The sequence below is a fragment of the Amblyomma mixtum genome, chromosome 6 (assembly GCF_055824585.1).
Source record: "Amblyomma mixtum isolate Tamu chromosome 6, ASM5582458v1, whole genome shotgun sequence".
Classification (NCBI taxonomy): domain Eukaryota; kingdom Metazoa; phylum Arthropoda; class Arachnida; order Ixodida; family Ixodidae; genus Amblyomma; species Amblyomma mixtum.
This window is the reverse complement of record NC_143017.1, coordinates 52,169,526-52,186,064: the sequence shown is the minus strand read 5'-3', so window position 1 is coordinate 52,186,064 and position 16,539 is coordinate 52,169,526. Positions and strand designations below refer to the sequence as shown.

The 16,539-nt window shown below is 46.4% G+C and overlaps 1 protein-coding gene across 5 annotated transcripts in view; it reads left to right on the top strand.

Moving 5' to 3' along the window:
* Window positions 1-16,539, top strand: part of LOC149339112 (transmembrane protein 245) — an 83,855-nt gene that overhangs the window by 22,678 nt on the left and 44,638 nt on the right. For 2 of the 5 annotated variants that reach the window (XM_089547928.1, XM_089547926.1), the window contains exons 4-6: window positions 6,548-6,673; window positions 10,530-10,716; window positions 14,457-14,603. In XM_089547928.1, the coding sequence (XP_089404054.1) occupies window positions 6,548-6,673; window positions 10,530-10,716; window positions 14,457-14,603 (460 nt within the window). Of the gene's footprint in view, window positions 1-6,547; window positions 6,674-10,529; window positions 10,717-14,456; window positions 14,608-16,539 lie in introns of all 5 variants that reach the window. The other 3 variants (XM_089547927.1, XM_089547930.1, XM_089547929.1) reach the window with 3 other exon arrangements.

The following is a 16,539-nucleotide window of genomic DNA, read 5'->3' as shown; positions in this document are numbered from 1 at the left end:
CGCTGCGTTGACGATTCATGTGACGGACGTCCGCTTTGTGTTGGTTCATCCTTTCCGCGAAGTTCTTCGTTTCCCCTATGTACGACGCCGGGCAGACGGAACACGGAATTTTGTACACGACGCCCTGGGCCTTTTCTCTGGGCTGCCGGTTTTTTGGGCGGGGGAGAAGGCGACCGATAGTGCTGGTCGGTTTGTGCGTTGTCAGCACCCCTTCTTTTCCGAGAATGCGACCGAGCGTCTCGCTCACGCCTCTCACGTAGGGGATGCAAACACGTTTCCGCTTCTGGCATGCGTCTGAGGAAATAATAGACCGGATTTTGTTTTGCCTTTCTTGCTTCCTGATAATGCGCCGGATGAATGAGCTTGGGTAGCCGTTCTTTTGGAGGTCAGAAATGACTCGGTTCTTCTCCTTCCTTTTATCTTCACTTGAGGAACATATGGAGTCGGCTCTCTTCAGTAATGACGTCACGACAGATGCTTTGTGCGGGATGGGATGGTTCGAATCGAAATGTAGGTACCGTCCTGTGTGGGTTGGCTTCCTGTGCACCGAGGACTGCAGGCCTTTGTCGTGCCTTGTAAGTAGGACATCCAGAAAAGGCAGGCTGCCCTGCTGTTCATGTTCAACAGTAAATTGTATGGCCGGTTCAACTGAATTTAGATGACTCTGGAGGTTTTCTATCTCTGAGGTTTTCACCACACAAAAACAGTCGTCTACATAACGGAGGAATAACTTTGGCTTGGGATTAAAGGAGGAGAGGGCCCGGCTTTCGACGTCTTCCATGGTTAGGTTAGCCACTGTGACTGAAATTGATGCCCCCATAGCAGTTCCGGTTGTTTGCTTGAAAAATTCTCCGTTGTAGGTGAAAAAGGTACTGCGCAGACAGAGGTCGAGAAGGCGACATACCTCATCGACGTTGAGTGGAGTTCTCTCGTGCAGCGTTTGGTCGTTTTCGAGTGCGCGGCGAGCGACGGACACAGCAAGGGGAACCGGTACGCAGGTAAATAGCGACACCACGTCAAATGAGACTAGGCTTTCGTCTTCCTCCACGGTAAGGTTCGAGACAAGTTGGACGAAATGCCGCGAATTCTGTACATGCGTGGGTGTTCTGCCGGCGAGCGGCGCCAGTACCTTGTGCAGGTAGTCAGAGAGACGTCGCAGAGGAGACAGGGTGAAGTCTACAATTGGCCGAAGGGGGACGCCAGGTTTGTGAGTTTTAGGCAGCCCGTAAAAACCTGGAGCTGAGCCGTTTCTGGAGATGAGGCGGAGGTAAAGCCATTTGAAATCAGGATGCCGCTTGAACATCTCTGCCAGGGTTTTGTTGAGTGTTGCCTGAGTGTTTGAAGTCGGATCCTTGCGAACCTTCTCATACGCCCCACTGCTCAAAAGGGCTGACGCCTTCTCCTCGTAGTCGCGTCGGTCCATCACCACTGTAGAGTTGCCCTTGTCTGCCGGGAGTATGACGATGTCGGTGTCGTCCCTGAGACCGCGTAGGGCTTTTCGTTCCAGTTGAGACAGATTGCTCGGAAATTTGGGGGGTACCTTGGCGATGACACCAATCGCTTTCAGGCGGACCTCTTCCCTGACGTGCGGCTCCAGGTGCTGGATCGCATCTTCAACAGCCGCGACTAGTTTTGGGAGGGCGGGACCAGATGATATGTTGAATCCATGTCCTTTTGCGAGAACAGAGGATTCGGGCGGTGTTAAGCGACGGGAGGAGAGGTTCTTTACAAAGCCAGAGTTATGGGGGTCAGGCTGTTTCTTCTGCCGCTGCTGTAGGGCAAACAACTTCTTGTTTTGACACTCACGATGTTTGTTGGCTGCAGTGGAGGCCGCTTCCATGGCAAAGGCGTCCACCCGCGGGAAGAGCTCAGGCATCCTGTGTTCTAGTTGGCGGCGCGCGAAGAACCGGTCCAGCTCCTTTTTGCGGAGAACGGAAAGGCACTCGTGTATCCGCGCACTTAATAACTGTTGCTCCGTTTTGGACACCAGCCGTAGGCCTTCTGCGGTGGTTACAGGGCGCTTTAGGCGAAGGCTCACGGGTATCACATCCTTTTCCTTGCAGGTCTTGTTGAAGTTTAGATGTGTCCGGAAGACAGCAATACTCTTGGTGATGTTGACGTATCGCTTCACTAGCTGCATGGTCTCGATGCCGAAGTCTTGGCGTATAGACTCAAAAGAAAACATTCGACAGAAGTCTGTCTGGTTGGGAAATTTAATGTTAGGAGAAGGTAAGTGACGCCAACCAAGTAAAATACAGGAAAAACACGACGTTTCGGGACCGGCTCGGCCCCTTCTTCACGGTGTGACTACGGGCGAGCGCAGCTTGGCTTTTTAAGCCCCTGTGTGGAGGACCTGCGGGTCAATGGCCGCAGCCCATGGACGTAGGATGAGGGGAGAGACCCCAGGGAACGATTAACATTCTCTCGTGTTTGCTGTATGTGCCACGACTCGAGTAGAAGCCTCCTGCGTGGGTTAGCTTCCGTTTCCAATACAATGGTGCTGTCGAAGTCAATTGGGTGGTCACACCCTTCACAGTGTTCGGCCACGGCGCTGCGTTGACGATTCATGTGACGGACGTCCGCTTTGTGTTGGTTCATCCTTTCCGCGAAGTTCTTCGTTTCCCCTATGTACGACGCCGGGCAGACGGAACACGGAATTTTGTACACGACGCCCTGGGCCTTTTCTCTGGGCTGCCGGTTTTTTGGGCGGGGGAGAAGGCGACCGATAGTGCTGGTCGGTTTGTGCGTTGTCAGCACCCCTTCTTTTCCGAGAATGCGACCGAGCGTCTCGCTCACGCCTCTCACGTAGGGGATGCAAACACGTTTCCGCTTCTGGCATGCGTCTGAGGAAATAATAGACCGGATTTTGTTTTGCCTTTCTTGCTTCCTGATAATGCGCCGGATGAATGAGCTTGGGTAGCCGTTCTTTTGGAGGTCAGAAATGACTCGGTTCTTCTCCTTCCTGGACCGACGCGACTACGAGGAGAAGGCGTCAGCCCTTTTGAGCAGTGGGGCGTATGAGAAGGTTCGCAAGGATCCGACTTCAAACACTCAGGCAACACTCAACAAAACCCTGGCAGAGATGTTCAAGCGGCATCCTGATTTCAAATGGCTTTACCTCCGCCTCATCTCCAGAAACGGCTCAGCTCCAGGTTTTTACGGGCTGCCTAAAACTCACAAACCTGGCGTCCCCCTTCGGCCAATTGTAGACTTCACCCTGTCTCCTCTGCGACGTCTCTCTGACTACCTGCACAAGGTACTGGCGCCGCTCGCCGGCAGAACACCCACGCATGTACAGAATTCGCGGCATTTCGTCCAACTTGTCTCGAACCTTACCGTGGAGGAAGACGAAAGCCTAGTCTCATTTGACGTGGTGTCGCTATTTACCTGCGTACCGGTTCCCCTTGCTGTGTCCGTCGCTCGCCGCGCACTCGAAAACGACCAAACGCTGCACGAGAGAACTCCACTCAACGTCGATGAGGTATGTCGCCTTCTCGACCTCTGTCTGCGCAGTACCTTTTTCACCTACAACGGAGAATTTTTCAAGCAAACAACCGGAACTGCTATGGGGGCATCAATTTCAGTCACAGTGGCTAACCTAACCATGGAAGACGTCGAAAGCCGGGCCCTCTCCTCCTTTAATCCCAAGCCAAAGTTATTCCTCCGTTATGTAGACGACTGTTTTTGTGTGGTGAAAACCTCAGAGATAGAAAACCTCCAGAGTCATCTAAATTCAGTTGAACCGGCCATACAATTTACTGTTGAACATGAACAGCAGGGCAGCCTGCCTTTTCTGGATGTCCTACTTACAAGGCACGACAAAGGCCTGCAGTCCTCGGTGCACAGGAAGCCAACCCACACAGGACGGTACCTACATTTCGATTCGAACCATCCCATCCCGCACAAAGCATCTGTCGTGACGTCATTACTGAAGAGAGCCGACTCCATATGTTCCTCAAGTGAAGATAAAAGGAAGGAGAAGAACCGAGTCATTTCTGACCTCCAAAAGAACGGCTACCCAAGCTCATTCATCCGGCGCATTATCAGGAAGCAAGAAAGGCAAAACAAAATCCGGTCTATTATTTCCTCAGACGCATGCCAGAAGCGGAAAACGTGTTTGCATCCCCTACGTGAGAGGCGTGAGCGAGACGCTCGGTCGCATTCTCGGAAAAGAAGGGGTGCTGACAACGCACAAACCGACCAGCACTATCGGTCGCCTTCTCCCCCGCCCAAAAAACCGGCAGCCCAGAGAAAAGGCCCAGGGCGTCGTGTACAAAATTCCGTGTTCCGTCTGCCCGGCGTCGTACATAGGGGAAACGAAGAACTTCGCGGAAAGGATGAACCAACACAAAGCGGACGTCCGTCACATGAATCGTCAACGCAGCGCCGTGGCCGAACACTGTGAAGGGTGTGACCACCCAATTGACTTCGACAGCACCATTGTATTGGAAACGGAAGCTAACCCACGCAGGAGGCTTCTACTCGAGTCGTGGCACATACAGCAAACACGAGAGAATGTTAATCGTTCCCTGGGGTCTCTCCCCTCATCCTACGTCCATGGGCTGCGGCCATTGACCCGCAGGTCCTCCACACAGGGGCTTAAAAAGCCAAGCTGCGCTCGCCCGTAGTCACACCGTGAAGAAGGGGCCGAGCCGGTCCCGAAACGTCGTGTTTTTCCTGTATTTTACTTGGTTGGCGTCACTTACCTTCTCCTAACATTAAATTTCCCAACCAGACAGACTTCTGTCGAATGTTTTCTTTTGACTGGTTTTAAAGTTTGCACTAGTGTTCAGGCTGAGCACTTTTAAAAGTCAGGAAATTGCTATGTTCAGAAGTTTGGGTTAAGAAACTGTAACGCTTGCGTGGGGAAAAAATAAAATCTCTTGTTTAAATCATTGCAGCATCAGATCATTATATTCTTGGTTTCTTTGTGGAAGTAAAATACGCATTGCATAAAACTATTCAACCGAAAGTTGTAATTTTGATGCGTACAGTAATTTATTGTTTGTGTTTAACGTAGTAAGATGCAGCTGCACTGTATTGTATGGCTTATCAGCTTTTGGCTAATCAGAAGGCTACTGTAATGAGAAATGAGTCTGGTATGTCTTGTGCCCATGTCTGCTCACTTGTATGTCTCTCTTGTCTGTAAGATCAGCTTCTAAGCATATGTGCTTCTAAATGCTTTGTAACAGAATGGGGCAGTAACAGAGACTCATGATGTCACTCATTGACTGCAAGCTAGCACTGCCCTGTGGGACTGTGATCTATAAATAGGTGACATGCAATGATGGTAGTGATGGTACACATTTCATCAGTTGCAGGGAAGTCAACACATTTTGTTCAATTAATTTTGCATTAAACTGGAGCATTGAGTTGCCATGTATAAGAAGACTTTATGTCACTGCATATGAATGCTTGTTTTCCGAAAGCTGACACTGCGGATGGTGTGGTAAAGCATAGAAATGTTCATACGAAGTGAAGATGAAGATATATAGGTGGACCTTCATGAGAAGCATGTGGACATGTGGCGACGGTAAACCGCATTTTATTTGAATCCTCGAAACTAGAGAAGTTACAAAAACAGCATTTTACATTGCTTTACAACAAACACATTCTGCTCCATCCCAGTTTTTTTTTTTGAGAAAATGCAATCATGGGTTGGTTGTGTGTCTTTCCAAAGGAAGGAAATATTTTTAAAAAGTTGTAACTTCAATAATTTTCTGCTTCCTTTAATGCACCAAAGCGACACTGGTGATCCCGTGTTTGGTTTATGAGAGTGTTAAAGGTGCAGTGAAGAGGGATCTGAACTCGTCTTTTTGCGCTCGGGAACTCAATCTACACGTTCCGAGCATTCTTGGAAACTTCGATTTATTGCCCTGTGTGGCCAATTTCCCTAATTAATTAATCGAAATAACGTCCGGCTCCCGTCCTTTTTTTTTAATTCTCTCCGTACGGTGGGCGGCGTCGACCAACGCGTGCAGTGCCTTTCACCCACTCCCGTGGCGGCTTGTCGCTCTGCCGTCGGCGGAGTAATACGTAGTAATCCGTAGTATCAAATAGTCCGCGCGTATTTTTATTTCTGCGGGCTTATTTTGTGGCTATATTATCTGCAAATGAAACTATCTATTCACGGAAACCTAAAAAACAAAATAAAGTGAAAGCAAAGCCTTCACGGGACTGGGTGAAAGGCACTCCACGCGTTGGTCGACTCCGCCCACCGTACGGGCAGAATTCAAAAAATAAAGGCGGGAGCTGGACGTTAATTTGATTTAATTAGAGAAATCGGCCTCACAGGGCAATAAGTCGAAGTTTCCAAGAATGCTCGGAACGTGTAGATTGAGTTCCCGCGGCAGGAAGACGAGTTCAGATTCCTCTTCACTGCACCTTTAACTGCTTATGCACCATAAAACACAACATAGCACAACACACAACAGCAGGCAAGTTAATGCATGGCATCCATTGCGATGTTGCGAACATAGTGGACCGCGATACGTGGCCCCGTGTTCTCACTGTAAGCGCGGTGGCGAGCCTAAGCCTTTGGACCTAGGACCACCTGGGCCCACCCAAGCCGAGCACCAAGAAGCGGGTGTCGTTCAGCCTTGAGCCTGACACAGTGTTTCTGCCGGGCACGGCCCCACCCGAGGCGCCACACAGGACCTCCCTGCCGTCTCAAGTCAGTGGGCACAGCAGTGAAAAATTCGTCTTGCCTGTTTCACTTCTCGCTAATCGGTGTGGTGTGCTGTGCCCCTCTCTCTCTGGTCCTTGCACGCAGTCCCCGACTAGGCTGACTGGAAAAGCTGTGCAACGGCCATTGTGCACCCTGTGTTGGTGATTGGGAAGCTGGGTCTAGCATTTCTGCCAAAGGAAACATTCCTTCTCACTCTTTGCTTGAAGTCGAAAGGCATTCAGAACACTGGAACAAGTCACAGGACATTCTAGGCTCCTGGATGCTGAACAAGCTATTGTCATTGTGATATCTTTATTTGTTTTGGCTCTTACATTGACACTAAATATATCCTTGAAATTGCTGGTGATACAGATATCTAAATGTGCCAAGCACCATCAGTATAGCCCACGTCGTGTATACTGGAAATTAGTTTCCAGAACATAAACATAGTATGCATTTTAAGTCTTTATATAAGGATCAAAAGTGTGTTTATGCATATTCTTGGGATGTGCTTAGGCAAGCTGTATATCGTGAATATCAGTTGAGACAATTAGAGGTGGGGATTTGGAGGTACTAAGGCAGTGACAGAAATAACTATAATAGACTGTATTGTGTGGAAACATGGAAGCTGGTGCTGGATAACGGGTTGGCATCACAATATTCACCACTGTTGTACCTATAGAGAGAGAGAGAGAGAGAGAGAGAGAGAGAGAGAGCAGGTAAAGGTAAAGGAAAGGCAGATAGGTGAACTAATGTCACATTCTATTGGCTACCCTAACCATGGGAAATGAGGAGAGGAAGGGATAAAAAGAAAAGCAGAGAGAGAGAGAAAGCAGAGAATATATTTAATGCCTATATGAAAGAATGCATGCTTTTTTCATTGCATGTAGTAGAAGTGTTTATATGTCAACGAGAAGATGGCTAATGGGAATTTTGAGAAATATGAAGTGAGATCACTTAACCAGTCATGCATGAACATGCGCCAGACATTGTAAAAAAGCTCCTCAGAAGAGGTTAAAAATTGTTGCTCTTACATGACAAGCAGTTCTCTAAGTTTCAAGTACTCATGAGAGAAAGTGTACACAGTTGTCTTTTGCGGCCATGTGGAGTATTTTCTTTTTTAAAACTGGTCTACGATTCTGTACTTTCAGTTCTTATAAATTTGGCTGCAGGAAATGTTACATCACAAATTTTGGTGCGTACCTGCTAATATCACTCATTTTCTTGCACAGCATTTCTTCAGAGCACTAACATGCGAGCACAGGCAGGTTGTCTAAGGTTCTGCATGCTTAAAGAAAAGTACCTGAGGCAGTTTTTGCCTTGACTATGAAAGGCAAAGTTGGGATCGACGCTTATGAGTATGTCTTGTGCATGTGACTAGTGCCATATGGTACTTACTGGTGGATGCAGTTTCTACTTGACAAGCGCTGGTGCGCTGTGTGTGTGTACTTAAGGTACAGGCAATGCCTGTGCTCTAACATCGATGCCTGGCTGCATGTACTACACTTAATGTCTAGTTTATTACAATTGATGGCGATGAATTGATATGATAGTGCCATACTCTATTTATTTTCTAAGCAAACAAGTGGCTTGTGCTTAAAGTAATTTTTTTTTTTTTAAAGTTGTAAATGTGGTATTGAAAACTTTCCACCTGACAGCATATATTACAAAATTATTTTTATGATGTTTGGTTTCTATTTGTCTGTCACATTTATTTGTATTAAAGCATTACGTTAGTGTTCACTCTGTTCGTTACTGAAATCTTGAACTAAATTTGGTGTTAATTTGTTTGAAATGTTTCTCAAGATGTGCTTGGCTGCATTGACTAGTGCTCTGGCTCACTATGTACTTAGCATCCTTCATAAAAATAAGTGAATTAGCACATGAAGTCCCTGATGTCCATTTATTTGCGATGAACTTAAAATGACTGCTGTTTTAATGCATGAAAGAAGGTTGTTGATTGTTCGTCTTGCTCTCCTCTGGTCACCACAACTCATCGCTAAAGTGGTGTGCGACAGTTCTCTCAAGTTGTTCACAATAACATAGCGTGAGAAATCATGGACTTTCATAGGCGGTGAATTGTTGAAAACTGAAGTGCTTGAAAGACTGTTGAACTGAAGCCCTTGGAGAGCTTCTCAGCAGCTATGTGAAATAATATGGGTGGCACTGGAAATCAGTAACATACAATTGTATTTGGTTTATGTGGTTTGGTCTATGCCTAAATCAAATTTAGGTATCTTCCAAATTTCAAAATCAAGTACTACTATGGGCACTTGCATTGTAATGCTTGGAACAACAGCTGGCATTCCTGCCACTGCTGTTATTTTTTGGCAGAAGGGAAATTTTTCTCCATGCACAAAATGCTGCTTACAGGCATTGTGAATAGTTTATCAAGGATTGTGCTTTATCTGTCTCAAATCTGTTTGGCTTCTGTGTTCCAGTGGAAGTTAATCGGACACTAAAGAGAAATGTTAAGAGAAATGGGAAGCTACGCTAGACTGATAAAATTACTCTCTGGGAACACTATAGTCGAATACAACTCAAGAACGAAGCGACAGTTGCCCCTCGTATGAGGCTTTCCAGCCAATGGTGTCAACAGATTTCACGGTGCCACTGTCAATCCGATTAAGCCGTAGTTAATCCTCTTTCATCCACCGCCCCCAATGTCACGCTTGCAGGTCTAAAGGGATTAACCACAATGTCATGAGAATCGGTGAACGCTATTGGCTGGAGAACCTGTTTTGAAGGGTATTTTCCGCTTTGCTCTTGAGTTTTATGTGACTATACTAGTGTTTCTCTATGTGAAAAGAGGATTGTATTGCCGAGAAAATTGCAAATGAAGTCCCCAGTTTCCTTTCCTGTCTAAGCCTGCATGAAACGAAACACAAACAGGTATATATGATTTATATATATAAAACCTTCAGCAGATCAGAACAGGTGAATGAAAAGGGGACTGTACGATGGCCATGATAGAGCTCGAGGGTAGTGGTTCAAAACAGGTGACGGGCTTTCTATTAGGAGCTTTGCATTTATTTATTGGCTGTTTTGGTGTGTGATGGCTACATTACACACGTTTAGCCTCTTCAGGAATTTAATTTAGAACTGCCTGCCGGGCCGCCGCGGTGGCTCAGTGGCTATGGTGCTCGGCTGCTGTCCCGAAAGATGCGGGTTCGATCCCGGCCGCGGCGGTTGAATTTCTTTGGAGGAGAAATTCGAGAGGCCCGTGTACTGTGCGATGTCAGTGCACGTTAAAGAACCCCAGGTGGTCGAAATTTCCGGAGCCCTCCACTACGGCGTCTCTCATAGCCTTAGTTGCTATGGGACGTTAAACCCCATAAACCAACCAAACCATTTAGTACTGCCGTTATGAACTGGCAAAAGTCTTGGCATGTCGTTAGACACACCCAAACACTTTGGCTGTCCAGCATGCTTGTTAACATCACAGTAATGATGATACATCAATGTCTTGTTCTTTGAGGTTTACATCAACATCTCCATCATTATTTTCAGCATTTATAAATTATGGACCCTGACTTCTATGTTTTTCAATTCTTTGTAGTGTGAGTGTGAAACAGTTATATGTTGCATTTGTGAAGGAGCCGAAGGTGGGCTCACTGCCGAAACAAAAATTTGAGTTGGAACATCTGTTTGTCCATATGGTAATGTGAAAATTTTACTACAAAGTTTATGAATACTAATGGTGGTGACTAGAATTCCTTCTACCTGCGGCAAGGCCTTGTCTTTGGTAGTTTGAACTAACTCAACAGAGTAAATGCATTTGCACCCATGTAGCAGTCCGTACCAGGTGCCGGTAAGAATGCTTACAGCTTACGCAACAACTTGGGAACTGGTTACTCTGCAGGATAAAGGTACCAGCAGTGAGGACAGTGGCAGTGCTAGCAGTGCACCAGCAGAGGAGGCAAAGGCAGCGCCCCGCCACTCTGCTCTGCACCGGCAGCCATCACCCTCGTGTGAAGGGGACCTGGTGCTGCCAGCCATCACAGTGCAAGACAGTGATCAGAGCAGCAAGGGCAAGCAAGAAGGCACAGGTGGGCACCCGTGATATGCGACCTTCGTTGATAATCTTCATGCTCATTTGTCATCGTGTTAACACTTGCCGCCAACGAATATTGTAATGCCGCTGTATATTGTATGTGATATTGTATTTTATTTTTTATTTTATTTACATGATACTGCAGACCTTTTTGGTCCAAGCAGGGAGGGCAAAAGCGAATTGCACAAGAAATGGTTACAGAACATCTTACGTACATACATATGTTTAAAATTCATGCATGCAGATATAAAAGCACTCCGATATACATCTTCGTCACATATAAAATAGTCAGAAATTCACGTTTCAGAAGGGCATTTTCAGGGGTTAAAAGACATTGTTAATGGCCTCTTTGAAGTTAGGACACGTAAAAACCTCTTCTGGTAGTGAGTTCCAATCACTGATTGTTTTCGGAAAAAATGAAAACTTATGGGAGTTTGTTTTTGCGAAGTGAGGAGTTAAGCTGTAGTTATGTGTGTGTCGCGTTTTTCGAGATGATGATGGAGTAACATAAGGACTTGCCGAAATGCCGAACTTTCCCTGAATTAAGCAGTATGTAATGCCCCTCACCGGGCCTTTAAGGAAAATAAATGAAATGAAATTAAATACGTTTCATGGGATTCGCAGTTTCAGGATAACGTGGAACGGACATAAATTTGCTGTGGCTCAAGTATGACGAGTGAAAAAGCTCGGCTACGCCTGGTTTTTCACTGCAATGCAGCTTGTCTCCGAGCTATATCAGTTGGATGATCAGACTGCGCTTGCCTTCGACTGCAAATCGCTTGCCGCTAGGGCTCGGCACGCTGTTCAGCCATGATGTCGTGTAGCGAGACTTTGCCAGACAGCCGCTTTTCATTTTGTCCCTCTCCACTCTGAGCATGTGATTCCGCGAGCAGTGGCATAGGTATTATTTATGGAGAGGCAGGTAGCGGCAAGGTGCAAGCGCAGCTGTTACGCGGCAGTGAGCGAGGCACGTGATCTGATGTCACAGCCGCACCTCCGCCCCTCCTCCTGGTTGAAGGTCATTGTGAAGCGGTTTTTGACCTTGAGCTTTGCATGCGGAGAGTAGAGCTTTTTGCTCTAAAAGGATAAAACTAGCACTGCCTAAGAGGTTTGCTTTTGTGATTTTAAGCCTCTAGGTGCTCCTCGACTGTGCTTTGTCAGCTTCGTTTTTGTAGCAAGTGACTCGTATCTTTTGCACTCGTAAGTGGTCTCCTGGGGCAAACTTTGACAAAGTCTCTGAAGCCTGTCTGGCTTGGGAGGGGAAGCAGCCAGCACCAGACACATGGAGATGTGTGTCCTTTTTCAACACCTGGGCTCTGGGCACTGTGTCCTTTAAGTTTTCTTTGTTAGTTGTGCCTGTTGATTTTCAGTAAAGAGTCTCAGCTTTGAGAAGACTCTTTCAACATCCTCACAGATTCAGCAAGTGAAGTTCTTCAGGAGCTAGGCAAAATTATTAACTCCAAGTTCAATAATGAAATTGCTGCAACTTCAGAATTACTGTGTAGTTTTTGTGGTCACCAAATTTCAGTGTAAAACTTCCTCGTTGCCTCAGCCTCAGAACAGTCAAACATACTACAAAATCAAATCCAACAATTTCATTGTCTGAACAACCCTGGCTTCTATACTTTTCCTTTGCTGTTGAGTACTTGTTCTCAGTAGTTAGGTAGCAGCGGCTTGCATGTCCAGGAGGCTGACTTTACTTTCTTAACACCGAATTTGAAAAAAATTAAGCTGCCATACTTTATCAATCTTTATTGTTTTATAAAAAGAAATGCATCTCTACTTCTGTTGTATTCGTTGGTTTCGTGCCAGCAAAGCTGCTGCGAGCATGTGTACCATGTGTATACATGCTCTACCATGTGTAATACCCATGCCACACGGACAGATTTAATGCCATTAAGTGCTTACTGCCTTAAGTTTTAATGGCATTCATGCGGTGCCACACACATAAATTTAATGGGATTAGCCTTACTGCCATTCGCGACCTACTGAGTTCGCCGCAACTCATTCACCCGTGCAATGCGTACTCTCGTTCCCATTCCACACGGAGAAAAGCATGCAGCTTTGTGAGTAACAACTTCCTAACCAGTAGGAAATAGTTAATTCTTAACTTTCAGTCAGATGAGGCATCTATACCGCATTTTCGATGTGAAGAGCACCATTTTAATCAGCCTTATTGACTGGTACTCTCGACTTATGTGCTGACATGCGAGTTTATGGCTACTTTTTCAACTTATAATGCAGGGACAGCCTTATTTTCTGGAAAATCGTTTTTACATTACATTTTAACAACATTCCCGATCTATTGTGCTCATTAGGAATGTTTATATTCAGATGAAACTTTTGACTACCTTGTAAGCGTTATCGTCATCGTCACTTTCGATAATGGCATTAAATGTGGACGTGTGGCACCAACTCCGAAAATAATGGCATTAACAATCTTAAGGCCTTAAGCATTTACTGCCATTTCTTGTGTGCGTGTGGCACGGGTATTACTCTTCAATACTATGTGGGCACTGGTTGAAGAGTCATGCGACTGTACTTTTAATTTTACGTGCCTTTCATTAAGGAAAGTTTCCCTGGCACTTCTTGAATGCCAGTCAGGTCTTCTGGGGCAAAAAATTTAGGGTACTGCTGGTGTGGGCCTTCTCACCGCATTTTTATGTTGCTTCTTTGTGATTGTGTTGAAGGTCTCAGACATTTTAAATAAATGCATTGTGTAGGTCTTGCATTGTTGATAGCCTTTGCACAATATTAGAGCCATGCTTGCCCCAAAAAGCACTGAAAATTCATATCAAAGCTCTTCCTTTTGACAAAGCCAACCTGCTCACCCTTTACACTGTCATCTGAGGGTTCGCTGTGACATCTCAGTGAACTGTTACATTGCTTCATCATTCTGATTGATGGGTGAAGGATGGGTGTAGTCAACGTGTTGACTTATCATAGAATGACATGCTTTCTACAACATCGCGTTGTCTTCTTGTTGTGTGCTGCGCTTTACTGTCGAGCCTTTCATTTTCACACAATACACACACACTAAAAAAAGTTGTTAGTTTCTTGTCCCAGTCCATGTAAGCTTCAGCGTGTTCTTTAGGCTGTACCATCCATATAGCCTTTACCTCATTCATATTTTTTCATTTCAGAGTGCTCATGGCCAAGCCATTTTTCGCAGGTAGCTAATGTATAACTCCATTTCGAGACCACTGCTCATCCAGTTTGGCTTGCTCCCTGTGCTGCAGCTTTGGTAATAGTGTTCAGTGCAATGTGTGATGAACGATAATTTAATGCTGCCCCCACATGCCGGAGGATTACCAGGGTGTGCCATGATGTACAGTTATAGACAAAAGGGTATCAAAAAGCAAGAAAAAAAATATGGTGAGGTGGGGCTGTTGACTTAAGCATTTGACATACTTCCACGCCTCCCTCTAAAATCTGCGGAGGCGGTAAAATTTTTCTTGCAGAGGCTAGCTGACCAGGCAGGAGAGAAAAAAAACTGGGAGAGGGCGCGGAAGGAGAGGAACATGGCATAATCGCTTGACTGTTACAGCTGGGGCTCTGCTATTAATGTCCTTTCAAAAAGCTTTTGCAACCATGCGTTTTGGGGATGATGCCTAGCAACCAACGGGTATAACACATTTTCGACCAGAGGGTGGTCAGGGGCCCTTTGATTGCTATGTGGCAGTGTTTGAGAAGCTTTGATGCAAGTCTCGCGACACGTTACAAATCGTTGTGCAGAGCCAAAGGAGTGCAAGGCTGCGGGCATGAGCCGGCTGTACCTGTCTACGCTGGTCTGGGCCTGCCTGCTGGCTCAACTGTGGCGCTACATTTGGCTGCTGCACCTCACCTACGTGCCCCTGCTGTACACGGTCGTCAAGCGAGTGGGCAAGTGTGATGGCAGTCTCTGTTCAAAGCTGTAGCTGTGGTCAGTCCAATTTCAGTAAGAGGTGCCAATCTGATGCGTGATGGAGTGCATGCCGGCGAGTTGGTGGGCTGACCACGGGAAGTGTGATGGTTCTTTCATTCAGCTGGAGGTATGCTGTTTTTGAAGGGTGCTTCGTGCAAACTGTAGAAATTGTTCCGAGGTGACAGAGGTGGGCCAAATAACCTAGGCTCAAAGAATTTTAAAGAAGCTGTTTACTGATTGTCTGATCTTGTGTTGTGCGTGCTCCAGCTGCCATCAAAGATTTAAGGAAAGGAACTTGAAAGCCACAATGCTGGGGTTCATGGTCAGCATTTTAGAGCAATAGCTCTACCTCTATCATGACCCCCCCCTCTGGCAAGTTTCAGCATATGACCTCTGGTTCCACAATTTGACCTTTATAGAGCCGCACGTGTTTGTAGTCATGTACGTCCCACATGCCAGCTGCGGGGGGAAGAGAGTTGAGAGGGTAATCACTGTGCGTGCTGCGTAGAGAAGGAGGAGGGTAGTTGCCGCATGCGCGCTAGCCTGTGCGCTTCGTCGCCGCGTTGCGGAAAGGAGGAAAGGAGGCATCTCAGGTGTGCTGCGTACTCCCTCCATGACACAACTCCCTCCGTGACGTCACACACCTTGACCGAGTGGGGCGGGAAAGCGCCTGCCGGCATCGCATGTGTAGGGCATGAAAGTAGGTTCTGCATAGAATGCTGGTGCACTTTGATCTGTTCAGTGAAACGCTGGTTACGTTTGATTCAACGCTCGGTCGCCCAGTGCCAAAGCTCCCAGCCGGGCAAGGTATGGTGACGTCATAGGATGTGAGGAAGAAAGTGCAGAGCCCTTGAAAAATTCACTGCAAAGAGGTGAGGAGGAGGGAAATGGCAGCCCCCGGCCATGCGCGCGCCACCGCACCAGCTGCGTATAATCACGTGACATCAGGTGATGGGCACGCTCGTATATATAAGGCGACGCATTGTCTGTATCGTTTCTATCACTCGACATTCAGTTCAGCAGCGCTGAATCCCTTTACGTTTTTTTCACTTGCATGCTGCAGCGAGTTTGCTGATTGTCGTCAAACATTCTAGTTAAATAAAAGCTTATCATGGCAGCTCTTAAATATGCTACTCTAGGTGTGGTAACAAAGCAGCAAACTGATCTTTAGAGCAGGTCTTGCACGGATGTTGTAAAAGTAGTGTTCTCTATTGCAAAAGTAGTGCGAAAGAAAAAAATATAGAAAACTGGATATAAGTGATAGCATGATCAAGATCACTTGTATTGAAGTTAAGTGTTTAGTGGGGTCGCCAAAAAGCATTTTGAGAGCAGCAGTGAAGCGATATAAAGCACTATTGTGGCGGCCATATTATTTTAAACATCTTTGATGGGTCCAAGTTTCATTGTATAGTTCATTTCTCTTGTCTATAGCATATCAGTCTAGCGAGGGGGCCCTTGCATATTTGTCTGCCTTGTCCTCTGATTAACCCTGCAGCATTGTGATGGCAGTGTTAAAATAAAAAAATTTAATTTTGTTATGCAACTCCCTTGGTGTTTTGCACTCATTTTCTTCTTGTGGCAATTTATACAAGAAGTTACGGAAAGGAGCAGAGGTGTTCTGTAGCTTTTACCCACATGACTTGGCTGCTTTCTGGGTTTCTTGAGTTGCAAACAGCTCTGGCCTCCAGCTTATGCTCACTGCTGCTTTGCAGGTTGCCTGTTCATAACAATGGAATCTCTGTGTAATCTTGCGCTGCGTGTGTTTCGGCTGGCGTCGGGTAATTAAAGAATGTGCTGGGAGGAGCAGGTGTAAATGCATAGACTACACTCAGCACTTTTCTTGGCAATGGAGGGAAGGCTACATGAGAGGAGCGCCTGTGATTGTCATTCTGTCACTTAGTTCAGTCGCACTGT